The sequence below is a fragment of the Neolamprologus brichardi genome, chromosome 7, assembly GCF_056152115.1.
Source record: "Neolamprologus brichardi isolate AB-2024 chromosome 7, ASM5615211v1, whole genome shotgun sequence".
Lineage (NCBI taxonomy): Eukaryota > Metazoa > Chordata > Actinopteri > Cichliformes > Cichlidae > Neolamprologus > Neolamprologus brichardi.
The window spans coordinates 55879887-55906163 of NC_142110.1; the positions used below are offsets into that span (position 1 = coordinate 55879887).

The 26277-nt window shown below is 39.4% G+C and overlaps 1 protein-coding gene across 1 annotated transcript in view; it reads right to left on the reverse strand.

The window, feature by feature from the left end:
- The window catches only part of adamts6 (ADAM metallopeptidase with thrombospondin type 1 motif, 6), a 75628-nt gene that overhangs the window by 29485 nt on the left and 19866 nt on the right, over positions 1–26277 (reverse strand). The window contains exons 11-16 of the mRNA XM_087843901.1: positions 20602–20743; positions 14280–14387; positions 10477–10622; positions 7154–7217; positions 4117–4219; positions 3058–3191 (exon numbers count right to left, since the gene is read on the reverse strand). Of these exons, the coding sequence (XP_087700027.1) occupies positions 3058–3191; positions 4117–4219; positions 7154–7217; positions 10477–10622; positions 14280–14387; positions 20602–20743 (697 nt within the window). The remainder of the gene's footprint in view (positions 1–3057; positions 3192–4116; positions 4220–7153; positions 7218–10476; positions 10623–14279; positions 14388–20601; positions 20744–26277) is intronic.

A 26277-nucleotide genomic window follows, 5' to 3' on the forward strand; every position in this document is an offset into this window, starting at 1 on the left:
CATAACACACACTTTATATAACATGTCTCATTAACATGAATGCATCAGGAGCTACTCAGAGTTGGACCCTCAGGTACAAATGGTACAGCTAAGCTACCGGTATTACATCCAGTCATGAATGCACAGATTGCTGAGTATTTTCAGCGTGGCTTCAAAAATGATGAAATCCTTGTGTTATTACCCGAATCACATGGCGTTACTATCAGCAAACGTACTCGCGAAAGCGCCAATTTGATGCGACCCGGTTTTAAGTGCGCACTACTCTGCGCCATATGCTTCCGGGTAACAAGAAAGTGACCTCATTCACGTAGATTACTGATTGGCAGAGTTCGATATAACGATATATATCGGATGACAATATAAAAACGTCTATTGTTTCATTTTACGCAATCGTTAGTTTCATGGCGTCGTAAAATAAACTGTTTACGGCAATATTTTTTCATCGTTTTGATGGTCACTGCAGTGGCTTTATTAATTTCTTAAAGTTCTCTCTTTCTCTTATATTTAATATAACCACACTACGGACAGATAAGCGCCTGTTTTTATGCGTTGTCGTTAGCAACAACGACAGTAAAACCATCGCGTGTCCGCTTGTTTATTTTCTACATAAACCTTTCACAATAAAGCTCAAGATCCTGTTGAGACTTTACAAAATACTCTGCATACTCTTTCACGTGATTCAGAGTATTTACGGATGAGAAGCAAAAAAGAGTAGTCAGGTGCTAAAAAATAAACCTTAGACTCAAACGTTAGAACAGGCTTTTCGCCGCAGCACGCTGTGTAATAAATACTCACAACTTATGTCTGAAAATGTATAGTTTCATGCATCGGTTAAAACACTTGACTCCAGGTACACGACGCTCAGCTGGAAACACTTCACGCAAGTCGAGCTGCCGGAGACTCACAGAATTTACAGAAAATGTTACATTTTTGTGATTTATATCATTATCGGACGATAGATTTCTTATATCGGGATATGAGATTTTGGTCATATCACACAGCCCTATGGCAGAGCTAACTCGAAATTTCGAGTTATTAACTTGAAATTTTGAGAAAAGTAACTCAAAATTTCAAGTTATGTTTCTCTAAATTTCGAGTTAATAATCAGAAAGTGAGGACAGTGAGCTATTATGGAGCGACTGTGAAGTAGAGGAGTGGATCGCTGAATAAGGTTTGAGGGACACTTAGGAGCTCAGGGGTCAGTTGGTAAAGTAATATTGTGTGTGTGTGTGTGTGTGTGTGTGTGTGTGTGTGTGTGTGTGTGTGTGTGTGTGTGTGTGTGTGTGTGTGTGTGTGTGTGTGAGTGTGTGTGGTCATGTATTACTTATTGTTGTGGGGACACAAATTTGTTTACACACTCACATTGAGAGGTCTCGCCAACTTTATGGGGACAAATTGCAAGGTAAATCATTAAATTTTAGGGTGAAGGCTTGAGTCAGGGTTAGGGTAAGGTTAGGTTTAGGATAAGGTCAGGGTTACGGTTAGGTTCAGGCAGGGACTTGTGATGGGTAGGGTCAGGATAATTCTCCAGGAAATGAATGTTAGTTAATGTAATGTCCCCAAAAGTGATGGAAACACAACGTGTGTGTGTGTGTGTGTGTGTGTGTGTGTGTATACGGGGTTAGGGTCAAATGTTGGATGTATTTTGGTGTTTTATTGTTCTGTGAAATGTTTACATTGTTTATTTGTTGTTTATTTATTTGTTCATCCTTGTTGTACTAATAAAACTTATTATAGAATAACTTTGTGTTTGACTAGTGTTGCCTTGACGCAACAAACCAATATCTGTTTGGGGGGGGCAGGGTTTCAAATTTTATGATTGATATATTATTAGGGACCCCAAAGCTCCCCCAAAATAGGGAGAAATGTTTTTTTCCCCAAAAATTAAAAAGTCATTCAGTAGAGGGCTAAAGAATTCTTTTTTTTTTCATTCCCCTCCCTTTAAGGCACATATTTGAAACTTAATGCCGGCCAAATATGGGCTTTTGCATATTTTAATCAGGCTTGTGTATCACTTTACGTTCTCAATACATTTCAGCCCGCCCAGTTGTACTGTGGTCTGCACAGAAACATGCATTCTGAGTAAATGCGAAACTAAACAGATATGGACTTCTACAGTAACTGCATGCTGACAAGCTAGCTAATCACAGAAGAAATAGAAAAGTGAATGCTGTAAGGCTGATCAATTCTACCAAGCTGGGAAACTGATTAGCCTAAGGCTTTACTGCATGTAAATGCAAACCTGTTAACCATTTGTCACGAGAAAATTCCTACTTTAAGAAAACAGAGGCTTCAGAATGTCACTGAATTACAAAACGGTGTGCAACTACAGCATGCTTGCTGCTAACAACTTGGTTTTGCTAATTAATCTTTAAGTCAGTGGTCTACAGAATATCAACAAATAAAAAAAAACTATTTTCATAATCACATAAGACAAAAAAAAAGTAATAACTTCTAATTAACTAAATAATAAACCTAGTGCTTAACGTTTTTCTTCAAAAATTACTTACTCAAAAAACTATTAAGAGAACAGTTGTTTATTGATTATGTAGTTAACTAAAAAACACAATAGACACAATAAGTCCAATAATTACAAGGCATGCTGGAGCAGTGGTTAGAGCTGTCACCTCACAGCAAGAAGGCTTTTTTACCCTGCATTTTTGATTCCTCATAGCTTCCTCATAGTTACCTCAATATTTCCTCAAACTAGCCACATGAAATTTCCTGGACTGAAAACAACTTTTAAGCTCTATTTTTTTTTTATGTGTAAATGAACTCATAAGCCAAAGCCACAATCTTAGTTTTTGTCATGTGCAAAGAAAAAAACAAACAAACAGCTGATTGTAAGGGAGTCAGGTTGGAGGCACTGGTTGATTTTTCATGCATGAGCCTCACTGATGCGGTTAGGTAAATATAAAGATATTTAATATTTAATACATCCAGTGCCAGTAGCAACAACAGTTTGTTGTAACAACTGCATATCCTTCAATAATGAGAATCAAAAATACATTTGTAAAACACAAGAAGTGTTTGAAGATGTGGTTTTGGCTCCCTTACCTTACACTCTCCATTGATGCAAATGTCCAGCGAGTCAGCCTGACATTGGGTGCCATCTATGACAGCAGGAGACCGCTCAGTGTAGAAGTTATAGCCTTCTGCCAAGCAGTTCAGCGCACAGGGCTTCACACCACCTGGGTTACACAGCATGGACGAAAACCGAGCACATCATTACCTAAAGTTCAGTTTCACACAGGGAACAGACAGCGTGACCTGGCCCCTGACAGAACCCTAACAACACAGAGACCAGCAAATGTCGATGCTATTCCAGGACTTGCAGCCAGCTCTGGGATCTCCTCTTAACTTGTTGATAGTAATAATCATGAGGGGGGGAAAGTCAGCGGTGCTCAGATCTAAAACCCCCAAAACTTGACGTCACTGTAACATTGACAACAACAGAGACAGCGCTGCTTGCCAAAAACAATTACACTGACATCCACGTGTAGGTTATCTCCTGTTTTTACATGACGCCTCAGCCCACGGAGCGCTATAAGAGAGGAGGTGATGGATTTGACAAAACAGACTTAAGCTCTCACATCTCTGAGAGAAAACAAAAGCTGTGTTTACATGCTTCAAACTTTATCACTTCTCTCTGAGATATTTGTGGTCTTAGTTAAGTGGATATTTTCCTAGATCTGAAGACTTCAAGGAGAGACACTCCTGCCAGTACCTATGACAATACAACAGTCCTTCCACTGGTATTGGCTCAATAAAAAACTGTTGATCCAGAGAGGGGGAAAAAAGCCCGAGATGGGTCCAGAAACCAGACTAGCCTGCAAACTGTCATTTGAGACACAAAAGGGATGATAGGGAGGCTTTGCAGCTCAGCTCTTAGAGAGTTTTGTCAGAACAACAGCTTCAACTCTTAGCAAGTTCAAACTGAGAATGAGTAATTATTAATTATTTAATAAGAATTCAGTGGGAGTGAATTTAACTCTGATCGAACTTCATCCAGACACCATTGCCTATATAGTAATTAATCGTTCATGTTATACAGTAATACTTTGAAACCATGGATGTACTATACAAACAACTGATCACAACTAGTCCTGAACTCACCCCCAGTGTAAGGCTTCCAGTTGTAGTACTTCCCGCGGAAAGGGGAGTTGTCAAAATCAGCGCACTGCTTCTCTCGGAAATCACGAGATCCTACAGGGCAGGCCTGCAAACAACAGTGAAACTGAATGTGAATACAAAGGACCAAGATTATCGAATGTCTTATCCCAGTTCACATTAGACTGGTGCTAATGACCTTTGGAATTAAGGTCAGTAAGAGTGATCTCCAGCAGCTTGTCAATATAATAACTGTGTGATCTGCCATGTAATCGGTTCATGTCAATATTTCGTCATTTAACCAGCACCATCTGCACTGCATTGAAATTTGTCTGGGGAGTGACTACACAGGTTAGTACCAACAAGCCCGCAGGTCTGGTACTCTCCACCTCAACAAATTCAAATTCCTAAACTGAACCTCTGATAACAGCTAATACTTTAGCCCTCCAACCTCCTTTGACTTGTGAAAAGCCAAATTGCTAAAATCAAGCTTTAAAACAGGACTTGACAAACCAATCACATCAAGGGGGGTACATTCATCTTTTACAGAGTCTATGTGTAGGTTTGCGTGTTGTTGCCTTTTGAGTAAATTAATTATCTGCTCATTTTATTTTCTAAGATCCCTACTTTATTAACAATGTCACATTTTATTTTTTTTACAGACTAAAGAAGATGTGTTTCTTGGCATTTCTGTCTGAGAACATTGTGTTCTGTGTTCAGATGAATTGTTTATGTGTGGATTTATGATGGATAATGAAACATTTCTTTGGCTAGCTAATTAGAAACATAAACCGAGCCAGAGGAGGTGAAACAGCCCAGTATAGAATGCAGGCTGGGGCAGACTGAGTTCTGGCTCTGATTCTGGGATGGCACTCCACTGTGTGGATAATGCGCCAATAAGAGGAGGTAAAAAGTGGAAAGAAACACTTTGCTGGTGTGAAAAGGTCCTTAGGAACCGCAAAACACTCTCCCTCGGTACAAATAAAGGCTCTCGGGTCAAAGCTGTATTTCACATGCTCAAAGTGTTCCATGCTGGAGTGGGCCATAGGGAGGATAGGCCACTTTCATTACCATTCAAGTGTTTTGCCAATTTAGCCGCTTTAAACTTGCACATCAAACATGCAGATCCAGTCAGAGGAGACAGAATAATATTATTGCAAGTGTGTGTTGAAATGAAAACACAGTACCAAATGAGATTTACATGTGCTAACATCTGTTGGAACAAAAGAAAAGGTCATTTTAATAATGTTGGGTTTTCATCAATGTTTAACTTGTTGATTATCGACTGATTAAAATAATAATAGAACAGAAGGCACAAAAAGGGAGAAAAGTCCTATCATTTAAGCAGCTGGAGTCCAGTTGCTTGACACTTTCCCTTCATTATCTTGACTTTAAAAATTAAAGTTCTTAAAAAGGTATCGTCTGTGCCTCTTGAGGAGCTTAATATAAAACAAAATGTGGTATTTGTAGTGGGCTTTATAAACAAATCAAATTAAATGCTAATCTGCTAAATGCAGTGCTCTACCAGTGCTTGACCAAAAATGAGAAATAAAGATTGAATTCAGAGGCTAATGCACATTAAAACTTAAAGTGAAAAAGACAACAAAAGAAGTCAGATAAGAAGACAAAATATAAATAATAAAAGGTAACAGAATTAGCACAAAAATAAAATTGTGAAATATTATGCAAAATAAATTGATTCCTATAGAATGTTAAAACAAAGTTGTTATTATTAATCTCAGAGGTTTCTTCCTGTTAAAAGGGTTTTTTTTCTTCCCACTGTTGCCAAGTGCTAAGCAACCTCCTACAATCACTTGCCAACCGGTAAACTGGTAACTTCTGGCTATTATCAGGGTCACTGACAAGTCTTTAGGCATGGATGATTGGGATTAGCAATCTATTTTACAGCAGCTACCTCCAGCAACTACTCGCAACCAGTCAAGGCAATACTCATTTAACTGTCCTTAGAGATAACACGTTAAGTTAGATGCTAGTGGGATGGTTCTATGATTGGCATGCTCTTGGTAGTCCACCAGTTTGGTGGAATATTGCAATAATTACTGTGATAAAATCTTTATACTGAAGGTATGCATGGTAATCAGAGGATGAATTCTAGTGACCATCTGACATCACCAGCACCACCAGTTTTAATTTAGGTAATGAAATATCTCAACATGTATGGCATAGGGAAAAGATTATGATTAAGACATATGTTTTTTAACTATGCTAAAGAGTTGAGATCCTAATGACTCTGGCAATCATCAGACCTTTTTCCAAGGACTGCTACTACCAGTTTAACTGTTTTGAATAAATAGGCTGTCTGCCATGAAACTTGGCCCACTCATTTATATACTTTTGAGGATAATTTGTGAGTATTTGTCATTGTATCTACATTTGGCACGCTCTCTCACACACACATGCTTCTTTGGACAAGGTGTGGTTAGTGTGATGAAATAGTGGTTAGGGACATTGCTTATTTTCCAAAGAAAACACTCGGTGCTTGCTCAGAACTGTTATTTTTAAGACTTGTGGTTAAATGTCTACTAAGGCCCTAACTATTTCAATTTTCACCTAGTGAAAAAGGCCACCTAGAAATAGTTGAACAGAGATCTTAACTTGCAGCCATGTCAAATATTTGGATAAAACATTGCTCCAGACCTCAAAAAAAAAAAAAGCTTGCTTCTTATGAAATACACCCTGAACTGTCATCATTGTTTGACTCAAGTGAAGTGTCACAAACAATAAATGAACTATAAAATGACAGAGGGCGCGAATAAACCCAAAGTCACCAGGGGAATATTGAATCTCTGTCTGTTCATTTTTATCATTGTCTGTCCTACGTTCCAGGAGAAAATATGTCAGAAAGCTTAAAGGCAACGTGATGCTGTGTGCTAGTGTGCAGCCTGTAAAGCCCTTTTCTAAGATAACATGTTCTGGAGGAGAGCTGTGGAAGAGCAAAGAGGTGATCCAACATTTTTTTAAGTCGCTCGCATGCTACTTGGCAGAAAATGAAAGAGGGAGGCAAAGAAATGAAGAAACTCACGTTAGTGTTACAGGATCTGTATCGTTTCCTCTCTCCGAGACAGTACTTGCCTCCTCCAGATGGGCTGAGAGACACAACAGAAATAAATGAGGGATGGGGAAAAGAAACACTTTACATCAAACCACATAAAGCGCTGTAAATTATATTCACAAATTCCTCTCAGAGATTATCTTTAGGGCAAACAGTACATAAGAGATTTTTTTTTTTTCTGATGAAACAGGCGCAAAAAAAGTCTCTGCCAGAAAACAAAGAGTGTTTGTGTGTCAGCATTTGCTGCTTTGTTGAGCATCTGTGCCAATGATTCATTCAGGAAATCCAAGCTGTTCTAAGAGCTCTTAAATGTGACATGGCATTTCAAGTCTAATGACTCTTAACTCACGCTTTTCCTTCTTCTACTCTTCACTACACATCTACCACATCTCTGAAGGTTTTCTTTTCCTTTCCCTATCATCTCTCTGCTTTTTCTCACCTTCAGAAGCCTCCCTTCCCTTCACTTTATTGCAAAAAAACTGTGAGACAGGCCATGTAATGAATGTGTTAGAGGCTGTGTCTGGCTGTGTTTTTTCTGCCTCCCTCCTCTTTGCACTGATGGCTGAGCAGCAGTGATCACCTTACACAGGTGTTCCACATTATGCCTGTGCCTTCACCTCCTCCCCTTTTTCTTCCTTCCCTCTGGTTCACCCTGGCTCTTTTTCTTGCCTTCCCATGACGTGTTTGACGTAATACCTAGTTTCCAAAACAAAGGAATGCTACAATGGAAGAAGGATAAAGATCCCAGATGTCTACTTGCCCGCCAAAGATGCACTGGTCAATGATTTGTCTAGTGAGGACACATGGGAGATTTTAAAGTAAACCTACGCATCACCATAATCTTCGAAGAAGAGTAAGCTATGTCTTAACTTATTGCACATGTCACATTAAACGAGACTGTGTGAAACTGCACAAGAACAAGGACTAAGAACCTTTACAGTCAGTTGTAATGGCTGCAAAGTATTATCTGAAACAGCTAATATTGGTCTTTGTGGTAATTTCAGGATACTGACAGTTGCGTTGGTGTATTCCTTTCTTTCCCCATTTCAAATAACATCTGTCCCTGTTGTTCAAATTTAGAAAATGGTAAAGAAGAAATCCAGGCTTTCAACTGAGCCTTGGAAAGCCAGTTACTACGGCTCATATTGCACACTTCTCCACTTAGACTTGCTGTTTTGAGTGCATAAGTGTGTTTCACAGTGACAGTGAAATACACTTATGCACAGTGCACTACAAGTACCCAGATGGTGAACTCATAACAATCAAGAAGTGTGTGGAACAATGTTCACGTCCTACCATCAACGATCGTCATCTTCGGTATGCAGCAGAATGGAAGGACCACCAAACAATTTTCAACCAATGGTGTCCACACTAGATCTGTATTTTTATACCTACCTTTTATACCTTATTAAGTAAAATTATTTCTTCAAAAGTACTTAATTCATTGATTCAATAGAAGTCTTGACCTACTTAGAACTCTCCTACTGAGTTTGAGACTTACTTGAGATTTTTAAAATTTTGGTCGTTATCAGAAAACGAGATCATCCAAGCTAACGACTTACTGCCAGTAAATGGGTGTGGGTTTACACAAGTTATTGGTCACATCCAAATGGTGACAGTAAAAACATTCATAATGAGGCTAAAAATGGGAATTCCAAAGCCAAAAACATGGTTGAAACCCCAATGTCATCTCCATGGTCAAAACTGATCACAGTACAGCAAAAATGGAACAATAGATCAATCAATCAATCAATATTTTATTTATATAGCACATTTAAAAAGGACAGTGTCCATCAATGTGCTTCACACAAGGTAGCAAAGCAGATTACAACAAAAGCAACAGAAAACAGTTAAAAACAATTAAAACCAGTTGTAGTTACAGTTACACAGCACAACTGCAGACCAGGTCTGAACTAATTTGCTTCAAACGCTAGATGGAACAGGTGAGTTTTTAAGTGGGATTTAAACAATTGAATGGAATCTGACATGCGGACATCGATAAGAAGATTATTCCCGAGTTTGGGTGCGGCCATTGCAAAAGCTCGGTCCCCTCTGGTCTTTTGTCGGGGCCTTTGTTGCACTAAGAGCAGCTGGTTAGAGGATCTGAGCGCTCTCTTGGGGCTATACACGTCGAGAAGGTCGGTTAGAAAACGAACTAACTAGCTAACTAACTAACTAAGATTTCTAACGTTATAAGAGAGATGGCTGGCATAGGACCCCAGTGTATTAGTCAGCTGGTCCAGGGGAATGGGACTGTCAAAAACAATAATTTCTGTTTTATTTTCATTTAGAGTTAGAGAGTTTTGTAATAGCCAATCTTTTACTTCCCGCAGACAATTGAACAAAGGCACTAATAAGGACTGGACATCCTGATTCAGGGGGAAGTAGATTTGGATGTCGTCAGCATAGCAGTGAAACGAGATATTATGCTTTTTGAAAATGAGTCCCAAAGGCAGCATGTATAAAGAAAATAACGTAGGACAGATGAACGGATATTATTTCCACACAGAACAAAGTTATTTATGGTTTTGTACATATAAATTCTATTGTTTATAGGAATGGTGAATTTAATGTATTATAAAATTACAATTACCACATTAGATTTGAAGCTGCTTAGCTCAGTAGGGTAATTGGGGGACTTTAAAGCAGAAGGTTGCTTTGTTTATCCATACCTACTGTAAAATTTATCTTACTAGAAATTCTAACCAGTCATCCAGGCAATGTTGAACACATTACTTGAACCAATGTCACAGTAATGCCCGAGACATCGGTTCAACTTTCATTTTAGAGCCTCAACTCGATGTCAAGAAAAAAAAAACAACTAATGGTTTTCTGGGCAGTAGAGATGTTTACACGTCCAGCAAATATGCAGCAATATTCTTAAATATGTTTAATAATGACAAATGTGACTCAGATATTCACCCCTTGCATTTGTCTGTCGAGCTGCTAAATCATTATTTTTTCTAAACAGGTGGAGGATTTTAAAATGAACATTAAAATCACTGTACCACATGTCAGAATATTTACACTTGTCATAAATTAAAAGCGTCATTACCTGTAGCAGTCAACATATTTTTACTTTAGGTCTGCCAGTTTACTTTTCCCACTAAAGAAGCATTTAGCCTTGTGAATATTTCAGACATGACTGTTGTATAATTACTGTAGCTTGACTCGCACTAGGACACATCCGCACAGCCACGCATACACACGCACATCTACACACAAACACACACTTGTAGGCAAGGACCTGGATGTGTGTGTTCAGCTTGCTGTGGCTTACTTTGCCTACTTACGCTGGGCTGTCACAGTGCCTCATGGAGGAGGATACACCGCCCCCACAGGTCCTGCTGCACTCCCCCCAAATGGACCATGGCCCCCAGCCTCCATCCACACTCTGAGGCCAGGTACCAAATGCAACACATTCCCCCTGGTAGCACCACTGGGTGGGGAGAAGCAGAAGTATGCACAGAGTGGAAAACTTTGGTTATTACATATCTTAATAATTTCTTCAGACACACTGACCAGCTTCAAGTTAAAGAGGCCCATTCTCGCTATAACATACAGCTTATTAGAATATTTATGAGAATTTATGAGGACACATAATTCAACATATATCTGCATATAGGAAAATATTGGCCATGCAGTGTCCAACTTTTGAAGATTTTGTCCAATAATTAATTCTCGTGTATCTCGTGACTCTTCTATATTTATTTAATGTTTCCATTATGGGAAGTTATTTCCAAGACAGGTGAGGCAGAGAAAGAGCTGAACTACGTTTCAGGAGTAATCATGTTAATCTGTTCAGAGTTGTGGGGGAAGAGGGGATCAGAGACTTTCCTTTGTCCCTCCAACTGTGTCAGTAGGTTAATAACCCTCTAGAGAACGGTACAGTCAAGGTGAGGGCTAGGCTGAGCTGCTGCTTTCTTTATCTCTACCTCTCATTTAATTTCTGAGATACTGTCTAAACAAGATTAGCAGTGTGGAGAAAGAGAAATGTGGAGGACCAACTGATACGGGCACAGAACCTCAGCGTTAACTGTAAGTTTATTGGTCAATTTGAACACACAGAAGAAACGCAAAGCTCCCCTCTATTGGTTAATTCCTGGCTGTCTCCCCTCCCGCTTTCCCTTCCCCCAGTCTCTACTTCTATCTCCGTCTGGTCCTGTTGGAAGGGCCTCTCTCCATTACACGCTGGGTGAGAAATGGCTGACATTCATATTCCTTTGAAGCCGTCCCCAGCAGGGGCAGACAGAGTATGCCACTGGCTCTCCTAAAGCTGCTCCAAAAGCTGTTCTAAAGCCCCCCGGGCTCTACCTGGGGCCCCCTGTGTTGTACAGGACTCTGTCCGTGGGCCCTGGTCCTCAAAGGCTCCACTGAGCTAATGGTAATTATGGGTGACAGCTCGTGACACTCTCCTATTCTTCCCTTTTACCCCTCGGACCATCCGGTGACAATGGTTGCCGTAATCCGTGTTAAAACAGTCTCCCCTAACCTGGCTGGCATCAGCACTCGGCTGATGACCTAAAGCCTGGCCTGCTTACGTCTGTGAGTTTGTGTATGTGTGTGTGGGTGTGTGGTTGTACCAAATGCATGAGTGCACACTAGTGAGGTACCACTAGCTACACACAGAGAAGAGAATAAAAGTGCTTGTTTCACATCACAGGTATTAAATATAGCTGCAGTGCTGAAAGGGCAGGTTCACCCAAATTCTAATTTAAAACATATAAACTTCTAGAGGTAGCTTGGTCCATCTGGCAGCCTATTTTCACTTGGAAGAAATGTGTATTCCCTGACGGTTGCTGGCTGTCGTTGGGTGAAATCGGTCACTGCAGGCCACTGAACCAAAAACCTCCTTGTGACTGCTTTGGTCACGAGCAGATTGCCGCGGTCACCCATCGTTAACTGACTCATATAAAAACAGTTGCTAACTAAGTGCAGAGCGTTAGTGAAACTTGAAAAGGTGCAATGCAAAGTGCATAAAATAAAAGTTGCGTTACCTCTGAAACCAGCACATTTCAAAAAGCACAACTGTGAAGGTAAACAGTGTCTGTTTCCAATTTGTAAGACACTCCTGACATTTTCACAAACACTTAGAGGCTTAGGTGAGTGTGTGCAGACAAGTTGGCAACTTCCATCAAAACTACAGCTGACAACAGTAACCTGCTGTCGACCAAAGCAATTGCAAACAGACACCATGTACTTCATTGTGACCAATTTCACCCACCTACAGCGAAGAGTTGCCACAACCGCTCACTAAGCAGGCAAGCAACTCATAAGTATTTTAACTCTCAATCTCTGGTGACAGGCAACTTGTCTCCAAAGAATTACAGTCCAAATTGGATTTCCCACAATCTCTCTCAGACATAGTGGCAAAGGTTTGCAAGTAACTGCAATCTATTTTATAAACGCAGTCAATGTTGTAACCAGTCTGAATCAGTCTGTGCTGATGAGCGCAATTCATCTGCGATGTGGCTCTTTCTAATAGAGTCCTTGACTTGACTGGTAACAGTTGGTTGTATTCTGGTTATATTCCAATATAAAGGGACAGCTCAGATTGAGCAATATGGAGACAAAGTTGAGATCATTTGGACATGTGCAGAGGATGGATAGTGGATATACTGGACAAAAATGTGGAATATGGAGCTGCCAGGCACGAGGAAAAGAGGAAGACCTCAGAGGAGACTCATGGATGTAGTGAAGTGAAGGAGGACATGCAGAAGTTTAGTGTGCTAGAGGAGGATTCCAGAGATAGAAGCAGATTGTCCACTGTGGTGATCCCAAAAAAGGAGTATGTGAAAACCAAAAGAAGATAAGAGTCAAGTTGCCTAGTGCCTAGGCCATTTGCATTTAAATATCTATCCCACAGTAACTATCACTATTTCAGGAGGGATTTCTGAATTTCTGAACTTTCATATTGATGAGCTTCTGGCTATACTGAAAATGCAAGTAGTTAATGTGAATTTCTCTTTAGTTTCAAATTTCTGTGCATGTAGATGGCAAAAGATTTGCAAGAGACAGTAACACATTTATGGCTTCCTACACTCTTTCTGAAATGGAGGAATTTTAGACCACTCGTCTTTGCAAAATTGTTTCAATTCAGCTACACTGAAGGGTCAAGCATAAATGACCTGCTAAAGGTTATACCAAAGCATCTCAATTTAATTTGAGACCAGACTTTGGTTAGGCCATTGTAAAACCTACATTTTGTTTTATATTACATATTTATATTTACATATTGTCCTGATGGATAACCCAAATGTGTTCTTGAGCTTCAGGATGCAAACCGGTGGCTGGATATTTTCCTTTAGGGGATTCTGGGAGACGGCAGAATTCATACTTCTATCATACCTCTGTCATCTAGGTCCTAAGCAGTAAAGCAGTCTCAGATCATCACACAACCATCATGGTTCAGCTGCTGATATGCTTTTTAGCAAATGTAAGCCTTTGGGTTCTTTTTGATCAGCACTGGCTTTCTCCTTGGAACTCCTCTCATGGATGCCATTTTTGCTCTTTTTTTTCTCTTTATTGTTGAATCATGAACACTGACCTAAGCTGAGGCAAGCGAGGCCTGTAGTTCTGTTGTTCTGGATTCATCTTTGACCTACTAGATGAGTTGTCAAAGGATTTTTGGAGTATTATGCTTTGTCCATTTGTGGATAATGCTTCTCATCATGGTTCACTGGAGTCCCAAAGCCTTAGAAATGGCTTTGCAATCCATCCCAGAGTGATAGATGTTAATGACTTTCTCTCTTTATTGAGACAGGTTTTGTCAGACAGGTTCTATTTAGGTGATTTCTTGATTCATCGCGTCTGGCAGTAATCACAACTAGGTGTGTCTAGCTCAGATTTCCACAAAATGTGGTGAATCGCAGTTAATTAATGATTGAACAAGTTTGGGCAATTACTTTTTCACACAGGGTTAGGTTGGAGGTTGTTTTTTTTTTTTATCCCTTTTCTTTCCTGTTAATAAATGAGATCATCATTTAAAAATAGCATTTTTGTATTTATTTGAGTCATCTTCTTCTAATATTAAAAATTGTGTATCTGGAAAAAAAACTTTAACCTTTAAATGTCTGAGAAACACTAGATGACTTACCCCTTTTTCAATGTTGCCTGTCTGGCACAGGGTCCCCTCTGCAGCAGGAATACTGTTAGTTACACAACGGTTGCTTTTGCTAAGGCACCAGAGCTCTCTACACACTTCCTAGGAAAGAAGGCAAAAGCAAGTTGGTCAGAATAAATCAATTCAGCAAGCTGGGGGTGGATTTGTTAAATAAGGCTAAAAATGATTTATCAGTGGCCTTTTACTGGTTTTCCTTTTAGTATTTTTTGTGCAGTCTGACAGCTGTGAGAACAACAAAAAATAATGGCATGGAAATGTGTCTATAAATCCATACAATTCTAGATCAAATCAGAGGATCAGAGATGATGAGACCACATCAAGACTGCTATCTTCAAGAGCCCATATGCTTTGGATCATAGTGTATTTTGAGCAACATGCTAAGGGTCACTGCGTGTTTTTAATGCTCTCTTATGAGAAATGAAGAGTCAGCTAGATCAACACCATGACTAACGTTTGCTCATGTTCATCTCAGGACCACATGGGACTGTGACATCAGTTCAAGAAATCCAACTTTGGCTTCTTAGGGGAAATAAAGAGTGAGCAATAGGCCTCCCAAGTCTTAGATAAAGATGGCTTGTAGCCTAACAAATATCCTTAGTATTACTGATTTGTCTGCATAAACATCATCACTCTTCAGTACAGAACGGAGAAACCATTTAGATTACTGAAAGAGAAGAAATACACTGTTAAGTTGCCCCTAAATAAATAACTGGATAAAGTGAGCACATAATGTGCTGCACAACCAAGACTGGATTTCCTGTTTAAGTAAACTGGGTTGCCTAAAGTCTTAACTTCAAAGGTTTTTATAACACAATTGAGTAGAGCAGAAGAGCAAGCTCATGAAAAAGAATAATGAGCCAACACGTAGATTCTGACCCCAAAGGTCAGTAAATATCCCACAGCTCTTCAGCTCCTTGAGCTTATCCAGATTCAATAATACAGCTAACTGCCAGTCTCTGGTTGCACCGACTCCCCTATGCCAGCTGGTTTTAATAAGCCACCCCTACTGCTCCATTCACTATCTCAGCCATGGTAAAAGGTCACTGACCGGGCCTCAACAAACATGGATGCGGGGCTGATAGATTTATGTCAGACGAGAACAAGCTGTTCATAAAAAAACGGTCAGAGACACTCAGTAAGAGCCCCACTAATATCAAAAGATTGTTTGTTTTTCATATGTTTCATACATTTTATGACAACCCTTGGTTCAAGGATTTTTATAATCTATAAATTAAGCCTAACCCCCTGAACTGAGGCAATCCCTAAAAATGGAAATATCAGTTTCTTTTGATATTGTTGAGCCTCTGTTAATCATGACACAAGAATTGCCTGAGGACAGATACGGAGTAGTAGCATTTTCAAAGCTTTTTCCAAAAAAAGCAAACAAAAAACTTGAGGAAAATAGTAAAAGCTAGCATTTTACAGGCATGCTAGACTACCTGGAGACAGCAACATTTTGAGCATGGTCACATGCTAACAACAACAATGTACGTACAATAGGTTAGCTTTGCATAGCAAAAAAATATTGAGATAACAAAAGACCTTGAAATTTGTCTTTTGGTACAAATATCAATGAATATCTGAGTTTTGGGTTTTTAAGATATTTCAGACTGGACCATGGTGGTTTCCCCAGACAACTATCAGTGCCATCCTTACAGCCGTGTAGCTAAAATGATTTAAAATAATTTTGGACTGTTGGTAATAAACTAAAATGGTTTTTGATATTGCTGGTCATAGAATATGTTATGCCTTTTAAACCTAAGCAAGTTTGTTGAAGTAGGCACCAGGTCACAAGAAGGAAGCCAAACATATCGCTTGGGTAAACTCCCAAATAGTATGTCCAAACGTGGAAACGTTTGGTACATTCTGGGTAAGAATTGGCTTAAGAAACCAGATTCTTCCATTTATTAAAGCTTTGATCTTTTTCTGTGGTTACATCCATCCTCTCACTGAGGGCATCGATTTCAAAGTATGAAATAAATCTGATCGTCAGACGAAAAACTCTCTGAACGCTCTGATAAATCAGCGCCGGAATTCCACCCTTTCATAAATGGGTGTCTTTCTTGGCAATCTAAAACCACAATTATGAGCTTAGGAGCCAAAATAACTGAGCGTTGATTTGGGCCTTGTTGTAATCTTCTGTCAGATATTTCTTTCAATGAAAAGAAATAACTCTGTGATCTCAACTAATCTCTGTCCTCTCTTCCATCATGTGCCCAATTTTCTATGTGATACAGAGCAATATTACATTACTGTCCATTAGATATCAGAGGAATCTTTCAGCTGCTCATTTAAATGTGTGGTTGGTTCTTGTCTTTCACTGCCTATGTCGCCTTGTCGCCTTGATATTAATAAAAGCATTGTCTTCCTCTTCACCCCCTTTTAATCTAAATGAGGAAATGATGAAAAAATGAGTTTTTCTCTTACTTTTTTTTTTTTTAACTTAACACTTAAGGTTAACCACACTCAAGGTTAACCACACTGGTAAGACACAATATGGTTAGAAAACTGGGATGATGAAGTACATTTGTACATTTTCACACACTCATTTAACCCTCTGCAGGAGTTTCCTCAGGACCTTAGACTAAATCAGTCTGTTTTTACCACAGGGAGCAGGGTTTAAATTAAGTTCTGTGTTCCATTCTATTTATCTATTTTCCAGTTTCAGTGCCCAGGTTGGAAAGCTGTAAACCACAATCAGAGGCAGCAGGACTGAAAACCCACCCGTGCTAACTGTTGTTGCAGTTGTCTGTCATTTGCTTTACATAGCGCAATCTTTGCTGCAAAATCTTCTGCATTACAACCACCTAATGCACTGGAGCCCGGAGTATGTCAGTGGACTCATTTGGTCCAATGAAAATGACCAACCGTCTCAAACAACTTTTTTATTTCCTTGTGAAAGTGTAATTTGGTTACTTGGTAGTTTCAGTGTTCAGGTAAATTAGATAGTTATTAAAAATAAGTGTGTGTAGGGATATATTGCATGTTTTTTTATATTGCAGTTAAAAGAAATCAAGATGTCAAGAAAACCAATAAGTGCTAAAAAGATTGGCATTTCTGCATATACTTTTCAGACAGCTCAGCCCTTTCCAGATGGGGATATAATATGGGGGCTATAAGGTCAGATAACAAATGTGCAGTACAAGTCTACAGACCTGATGGAAAATTATTGACATCACAGGTCCATTTTGACAAATCGCCAACATGGAAAGACATGTTACAGTAGATACTAGCACTTCCTGTTCTCACTGTAGCCACGTAAAATGTTTTAACAATGATAATTACACAACATTAAATTCTGAAGGACTTTTTTCTTAGTTATCTTTAATTACTTGTTCTACAAATATTTTAACTTTCTTGTTCTACAAAATCTTTAACTTTAAGTGATCCCTTAAGAGTCTAAAATCTGAAGATGCTCAGGTTTACTATGACAGAGCAGTCATGTACTGTTAGTTACACAACAGTTGCTTTTGCTAAGGCGCATCCTAGGAAAGAGGGCAAAAGCAAGTTGGTCAGAATAAATTAATTCAGCAGGCTGAGAGTGGATTTGTTAAATAGAGGCAAAAATTATTTATCAGTTGCTCTTTGCTGGTTTTCCTTTGAGTGTTTTTCTTGGTGTAGTCTAACAGCTGTGAGAACAAGAGAAAAGAAGGCAAATGGCATAAAAATGTGTCTATAAATCTACACAATTCCAGATCAAATCAGAGGATCACAGCTGACGAGACAACAATGAGACTGCTAGCTTTAAGACCCCATATGCTTTGCATCATAGTGTGAAGATGCTCAGGTTTACTATGACAGAGCAATTTTAATGATGATTCCATTGATTATGTACAGTGGGGCAAAAAAGTATTTAGTCAGCCACCGATTGTGCAAGTTCCCCCACTTAAAATGATGACAGAGGTCAGTAATTTGCACCAGAGGTACACTTCAACTGTGAGAGACAGAATGTGAAAAAAAAATCCATGAATTCACATGGTAGGATTTGTAAAGAATTTATTCGTAAATCAGGGTGGAAAATAAGTATTTGGTCACCTCAAACAAGGAAAATCCCTGGCTCTCACAGACCTGTAACGTCTTCTGTAAGAAGCTTTTCTGTCCCCCACTCGTTACCTGTATGAATGGCACCTGTTTGACCTCATCATCTGTATAAAAGACACCTGTCCACAGCCTCAACCAGTCAGACTCCAAACTCCGCCATGGCCAAGACCAAAGAGCTTTCGAAGGACACCAGGAAAAGAATTGTAGACCTGCACCAGACTGGGAAGAGTGAATCTACAATAGGCAAGCAGCTTGGTGTGAAAAAAATCAACTGTGGGAGCAATCATCAGAAAATGGAAGACATACAAGACCACTGATAATCTCCCTCGATCTGGGGCTCCACGCAAGATCTCATCCCGTGGGGTCAAAATGATCATGAGAACGGTGAGCAAAGATCCCAGAACCACACGGGGGGACCTGGTGAATGACCTGCAGAGAGCTGGGACCAAAGTAACAAAGGTCACCATCAGTAACACACTACAACGGCAGGGAATCAAATCCCGCAGTGCCAGACGTGTTCCGCTGCTGAAGCCAGTGCATGTCCAGGCCCGTCTGAAGTTTGCCAGAGAGCACATGGATGATACAGCAGAGGATTGGGAGAATGTCATGTGGTCAGATGAAACCAAAATAGAACTTTTTGGTATAAACTCAACTCGTCGTGTTTGGAGGAAGAAGAATACTGAGTTGCATCCCAAGAACACCATACCTACTGTGAAGCATGGGGGTGGAAACATCATGCTATGGGGCTGTTTTTCTGCCAAGGGGACAGGACGACTGATCCGTGTTAAGGACAGAATGAATGGGGCCAAGTATCGTGAGATTTTGAGCCAAAACCTCCTTCCATCAGTGAGAACTTTGAAGATGAAACGAGGCTGGGTCTTCCAACATGACAATGATCCAAAACACACCGCCCGGGCAACAAAGGAGTGGCTCCGTAAGAAGCATTTGAAAGTCCTGGAGTGGCCTAGCCAGTCTCCAGACCTCAACCCCATAGAAAATCTGTGGCGGGAGTTGAAAGTCCGTGTTGCTCGGCGACAGCCCCAAAACATCACTGCTCTTGAGAAGATCTGCATGGAGGAATGGGCCAAAATACCAGCTACTGTGTGTGCAAACCTGGTAAAGACCTATAGTAAACGTTTGACCTCTGTTATTGCCAACAAAGGTTATGTTACAAAGTATTGAGTTGTATTTTTGTTATTGACCAAATACTTATTTTCCACCCTGATTTACGAATAAATTCTTTACAAATCCTACCATGTGAATTCATGGATTTTTTTTTCACATTCTGTCTCTCACAGTTGAAGTGTACCTCTGGTGCAAATTACTGACCTCTGTCATCATTTTAAGTGGGGGAACTTGCACAATCGGTGGCTGACTAAATACTTTTTTGCCCCACTGTATATTCATTCTTAATGGACACTGAAGATCCTAACATCACACCAATGTATGCATAATATTTCTATGTACAATACTAAGCAAAACGTCTTGAGTCACCCATCTTTATTTCTTCTGTTTCTTTTTTCCTCTTTCTTTGTTTCCCTTCTTTATTTCTTCTATTTTCCTTCCAAGGAGCCGACTGGCTTGTAATATTTTTTAAAAAGGTCTTGAGCAATAATTCTTCAGTTGTCTTCCAGTGTCCTTTTTTTCTTCATTTAGACATTGGTTGCTTTTTCACTCATTTTTGAATCATTTAAGCATAAACAGCCTCCTGATTCAAGGGATGAACAGTTGCTGTGTCTACACATAACAGAAAACTTAGGAGAGCGATACAGCAGTCTGCTGCTATGTTAAAACACGATGGAGGCTCTGTCATGGTCTGGGTGTACATTTCAGGGAATTATGTTTATTATTTCTTGTCAACATTGTTAGAATTATAAATACAGAAAAAGGTGGTTATAGCAAATATCGACTTTCTAGCTCATTAGAATACTACAAACTGTGTTTTTACCTTATATTACATTTCTATGTATGTTTGCACATTTAATAAATTACTGTGCCTGTTTCTAATTACTGCAAATATTCAAGGGGTTGTTTATATCCTTATTCCACTTTGAAAGTAAAGTCTAGCAATGTTTGGGTATTGTACCTACTGTGATATATCTTTCACTGTGAACTCTGTTCTAAAACTTGCGCTTGGGAACTAGAAAAGTTTATTTTAACTGCCCTAGACATAATATAGGAGAGAGATCCCATTTTCTCAGTGTAAAGAGGAAGAATCAGGAGGAGAGTAGTCTGAAAGATGCTGGTTTCTTACCCCATACTTGCACTGGCGTGAAGAGGTTCCATACTGGAAGCGACACTGCTCATCTGCATCATACACCTGCCCCGGGGCCACTGTTGGGTACAGGAAGTCTCGTTTCAGAGGTTCATTGTCCAGACACGTCCCCCGACCTGAGCTGTCAAAAAAACAAACCTACAATAGGATTGTTTCTTACACAAAGAAACCTTTCTACACTTGCATAATAGCCGAGTTAGAGATGCCAAGACCAGAACAATTAGAGTCAATCGCCTCTGAGACCTTTGCTAGTTTTCTGTGACTCCTTTAATTTTAGTACCAAACTACTGTTATAGGACGCTTTGACAAAGATCTGAAAAGTCATGTAATTAATGCTGATATTAGACATCAACGCCTCTTCATCAAATGAAGTGTTGAAGCACAAGCAGACATTTTACCCAAGGCAATAGGGTGCAGGCTGTCAGCCTAGAATGGCCAGCCCTCCCTGATTATATGGCTACGTGCTCCACTATTGTGTGTATGACTCCTTAGACTGAGCCCACCGACTGCCAATTAAATGACAGTTGAGAAAAAGAAAGAAAGAAATCTGGAGTTAGATTTGGATCTTATGTCCAGACCTAGGATTGTTTAGTCTGTTTTGTCAAATAAAAATACGTACAACATGTACACCACCAAAATCAGACACACACACGTACATACACACTGCAATTTTGTATTCTAGGAGTTAAAACAATGAAAATACTTTTACCAGCACAGACACTTGCTGCCATGAGGTTATAACAGATTTTTTTTTTATGAGAGACTACATCCACTGGTCTTCCCTGAGTCAGAGGATTATCTCGAGGCAAAGTATTACCATGACTGTTTACTATAAGAACTATGTGTTCCTTCCAGATGTGGCAGCTGTAGCATGCAATGGAATGCTTCTCATCCCTTTCAAGGCAAAGTGGGCTTGGTGACAACAACAATGTAAGTGCTACACATTATGACTGATCAAACTACAACGTGGGCCCAGAATGAAAATGAGGGGAAGAGTCAACAATAATATTAAGATAAATTAAATACCCGATTATGATTAGCACAACACAAAATTTATCATTTCAGATGGTAATTTGGTTTTCAAGATTAAATCTCTCCAGTTATTTTTGTAGACAGCATTTTGACTTTATGTAAAAATCATCATAAAAACTCATTTAATTGACTTTCACATTGTAACTACCTGTCTAAACTCACAAACAGACTCCTGGTGCTTGAGCAAGAATGCATAAACAAAATATATTACATATAATCTTTGTTCACATACCAAATAGAACTTATTATGTATGTTTTATTTTCAGCGCTGAAGACCAAGAAGAGCAAGTCATCCTTCTTTTCTTTTCTCTAATCTTTTCTATCTTTCTCTTCCCTTTCTTGCATTTTTAATCCTCTATTCTCTGTTACTGAAAGGAATAATGTTTTTTCTTTACTCTTGTCCGTCGGAGGACCCTCTCATCACAGGCAGAGGCAGAAAAGCCAGACTATGAGGCCCCCAGACACCCTGTGTACTAAGGGCAAGCCTCAGTATTTATTAGTTTGGAGAGAGACAAAATAGTCAAAGTATAAACATAGAGACTATTATTTGACATCGTCGCAAAGGCTTCCTGTCCAGTGGATTTAGCCAAATTCATTATGCTGAGCGGAAACGTCTTCTAACAAGCAGGAACTTCAGCTATCCCTGTACTCTGGGACTAGTCATTCACGAAGATATTAAGCCTGCTGAGTGGATCCAATAAGTTGTGAGGCAGCAGTATGTTTAAATCAGTATAGCCTAACAATTATTAACAAAAAGGTACAAGTTTAATCTGAAATTCATTGCAGTATGTGGTCTCGGAGAGTTTAATGAAGCCAAACTGCTTTCCTTTTAACATTTAGAACAAACTGGCACGCAAACTCTGGAGAATAAACTATGACTGAACTGTGAGCGCATTCATAAACCATTCGTAAAAAACCCAAACAAAGCACCACATATTGCTCGAGCAAGATGGTGAATCTAGGCCAATACCACAGCCAAAGTTGTTTACTTGGCAGGGAGATGCATGTGCAATATCCAAAATTCTGATTGAGGGGGAGAAAGGGAGGATAATTTGAGTTTACAGACAAAAACACTTTTGTAAAGGCAAAAGGCAATAAAACTAAAACGCAGATTGATACAAATATGCATATAATATAAGTTAAGCAATAGTCTATTCTGCTCAAAGGTGAAGTAAAAAAAGCTTTGTCTCTTTTGGGTACTTCATTTTTTTTTTTTTTTTTAAATAGTGATTCTCGGATACACGAGCCAGAAATCGTCAGGAACCCGGCAGCGCAGAGTAGAAGCAGCTCTTTGTGTCCCATTTGGAAGCTGGCATTTAATACTGTCATCTCTGTCACAAGTGCTGTTCACTACCCTCCTCTAACAGCTTTCAGCCGGAAACATCATCTGACAACCACAGCAGCTATTATCCGCTTTCTTGGAGGGCCTCGCTAACTAAACATGAATACACAAACAGAGGAACACACAGACACACCGCAGACTTGTAACCAATACTTCACCACAAGGTTGCAGTTATGAATTTGCTCTCATGGTCTTAATACTGAGAAATGAAGCTGAACTGCAGAGAAAAAAAAATGTCTGGTGTCTGTGGCTGCAAAGAAAAGCCGTTAGTACTGAAACATTTACAGCCCTTTGGTTTCATTACAGGAACAGACTTTAAATGGACTTTTAATCTTCACATGGACCTTAAATTGGAGGCTTTTTCTTATTTTCTGTCAAATGTACAGTATTATGCAAAAGTCTTGAGTCACATCTCCTTTCTTCATATTTTGCTAGTAAAATGGGGAATAGGTGAAGCAATTTATTGAAAACAATTGCAAACACAAATTAAATATAGTATTTAGGAAAAAACTAAAAGTTTATAAGTCTCTCTTAGGAGTTTGCCTGAGAGTGTGTGTTTTCTTATGAACAGCTTCTGGACAGCCACCCTTCCATTAAAACCATTTCAGCAAACACTAGAGGGGTCAGATGCATCTCTTAGGTCCTGTGTCAAGTCGTTTACGTGTCAGTCAGTTACATGGACTAGACTGAAAATAAGTGAAAAAGCAGCCAGTGTCCAAAGAAAAGCTGGAGAATGATTGCTCAAGACAGGATATATCCAATATGATTATCTCAAACATACAACAATAAAGACAAAGACCTGGATGGCCTCTAATTTTCTGCTTCTAAACTCAGATAAAACTGAGGTAATTGTACTCGGCTCTGAAAATATTGGAAATGTGGTATCTAACCAGATTCTTACTTTGGATGGCATTACCTTGGCCTCCAGTAACACTGTAAGGAACCTTGGAGTCATTTTTGATCAGGATATGTCCTTCAATGTCCATATTAAACAAATATGTAAGACTGCTTTCATACATTTGTGCAATATCTCTAAAATAAGAAATATCCTGTCTCAGAGTGACGCTGAAAAACAAATTCATGTATTTATTACTTCTAGGCTTCTTCTAGGCTATATTTCTCCTATATTTGCTTCCCTTCAGTGGCTCCCTATTAAATCCAGAATTGAATTCAAAATCCTGCTCCTCACATACAAGGCCTTGAATAATCAGGCCCCATCTTATCTTAATGACCTTATAGTACCATATCACCCCATTAGAGTACTTCGCTCTCACACTGCAGGCTTACTTGTTGTTCCTAGAGTATTTAAGTAGTAGAATGGGAATCAGAGCCTTCAGTTTTCAGGCCCCTCTTCTGTGGAATTGGGCTTAAAACTTTCCTTTTTGCTAAAGCATACAGTTCGGGCTGGATCAGGTGACCTTGAATTCTCCCTTAGTTAAGCTGCAGTAGTGTAGGCTGCTGGGAGATTCCCATGATGCATTGAGTATTTCTTCTTCAGTCACCTTTCTCACTCACTATGTGTTAATAGACCTCTCTGCATTGAATCATACTTGTCTGGCTCTTATCTGTCTCTCTTCCACAGCATGTCTTCTATCCTGTCTTCCTTCCCTCCCCCGACCGGTCGCAGCAGATGGCCGCCCCTCCCTGAGCCTGGCTCTGCCGGAAGTTTCTTCCTGTTAAAAGGGAGTTTTTCCTTCCTACTGTCGCCAAAGTGCTTGCTCACAGGGGGTCATATGATCGTTGGTTTTACTCTGTATGTATTATTGTAGGGTCTACCTTACAATGTAAAGCGCCTTGAGATGACTGTTGTTGTGATTTGGTGTTGTGTAAATAAAACTGAATAGAATTGAGTTGAAATATACAAACCTGTTTACAAACAGCAACCAATCAAAAGAAGTATAGCTTAAAGGGAATGTAACTACAAAAGCTTTTTTCAGAGAGTACATAAACTAAAGGGCAACACCCCGGGCTAATATGAGATAAATAAGGATTACTTAAACCTGAAAAGTATCTAAAGAATAAAAATAGGGAGTTGAAAATTAGCATAACAGGCTCATTTTTCAAAAATTATCTCTATTATCTAGGGTAAACTAAAAAAACAACAACAACAACAACAACAACATACTAATGTTTTAATGCTTTTCTGTGTTGTTATCTCAAGTCAGATGAAGCATTTTTTTAAAAAAATCAGCATGAAAAATGAATTTGCACATGCACAATAAACCAGACAGCAGAAGCACCAGATACAAAGTTTCTTAGTGTTAGAACTAAAAGGTAAAAATATACCCTGACCTCTTGCTCGCTGTCTAAGGCAGGTGACATTGCAGAGATAATGTTACCAGCTTTCCGTTTATGGACATGGTAGTTTATATTGTAAGGTATAGACTTACTTAGGTTCAGGGAGGGGCACAGAGGGGAAAAGACAAAAGAGGAAAGAGGAGAAACGAGACACCACAAACAGTCAGGACAAAACAGACTATGGGGGACAGCAAACAAAGGTTAGTGGCATGGGAAGTGAAAAGATGTCAGTGAAGAAGAAATGCTCAGGGTGTTGTGAGTTCCACTGCAGTTTTAGCCAACAGAGGTATAACTAAGGGATGATTTAGGGTCACCTGTTCTAAAGGTAGTAGCTTTTAAAAAATAAATAAATAATCTTAAATGTAGAAAAGGTGTACGTCTGCTGAATCCAAACTGGTAGCTGGTTCCACGAGACAGTGGCCTGATAGTCACCACCCATTCTACTTTTGGAAATGCTTATAACTACAATTAAGCCAGCACTCTGAGAGGAAAGTGGTCTATTGAGATAACACAATACAATAAGGTGTTTATGATGGATCTTGATTTTCTACATCTTGTACCTGAGGAGAAGGATTATAAATGAATAAAATGCTGCTGTATGAATCTAAATATCCATCAGAATAAACCCTGTCGACTACTTGTTGATAGGAGTATAAGATAAAACAACACAAACAGCAAAGCAACACATCAGATTAGATTAGAAATCATTCGTAACCTTTGGCCCATTTTATACTTTCCTCCATTGTTGTCAGTTTCTTTCCTGTTTCCGTGGTGGTCTTGTGCTACTAGCTCTGCACGGTCAGCACTGTTCCATTTTTGCAAACAAGCACTTTGAGTTTCGAAATTTTTGTGCAGCAATAAAGCTACACGGGAATCTTATCAATCCCACAAATGCTACAAAGTTAAGGGGGTCCTTGACCTCATTCTATGATCATTAAAAAGGCATTAGCAGCTCCATGCTACAATAGCCGTTACTAGTATAA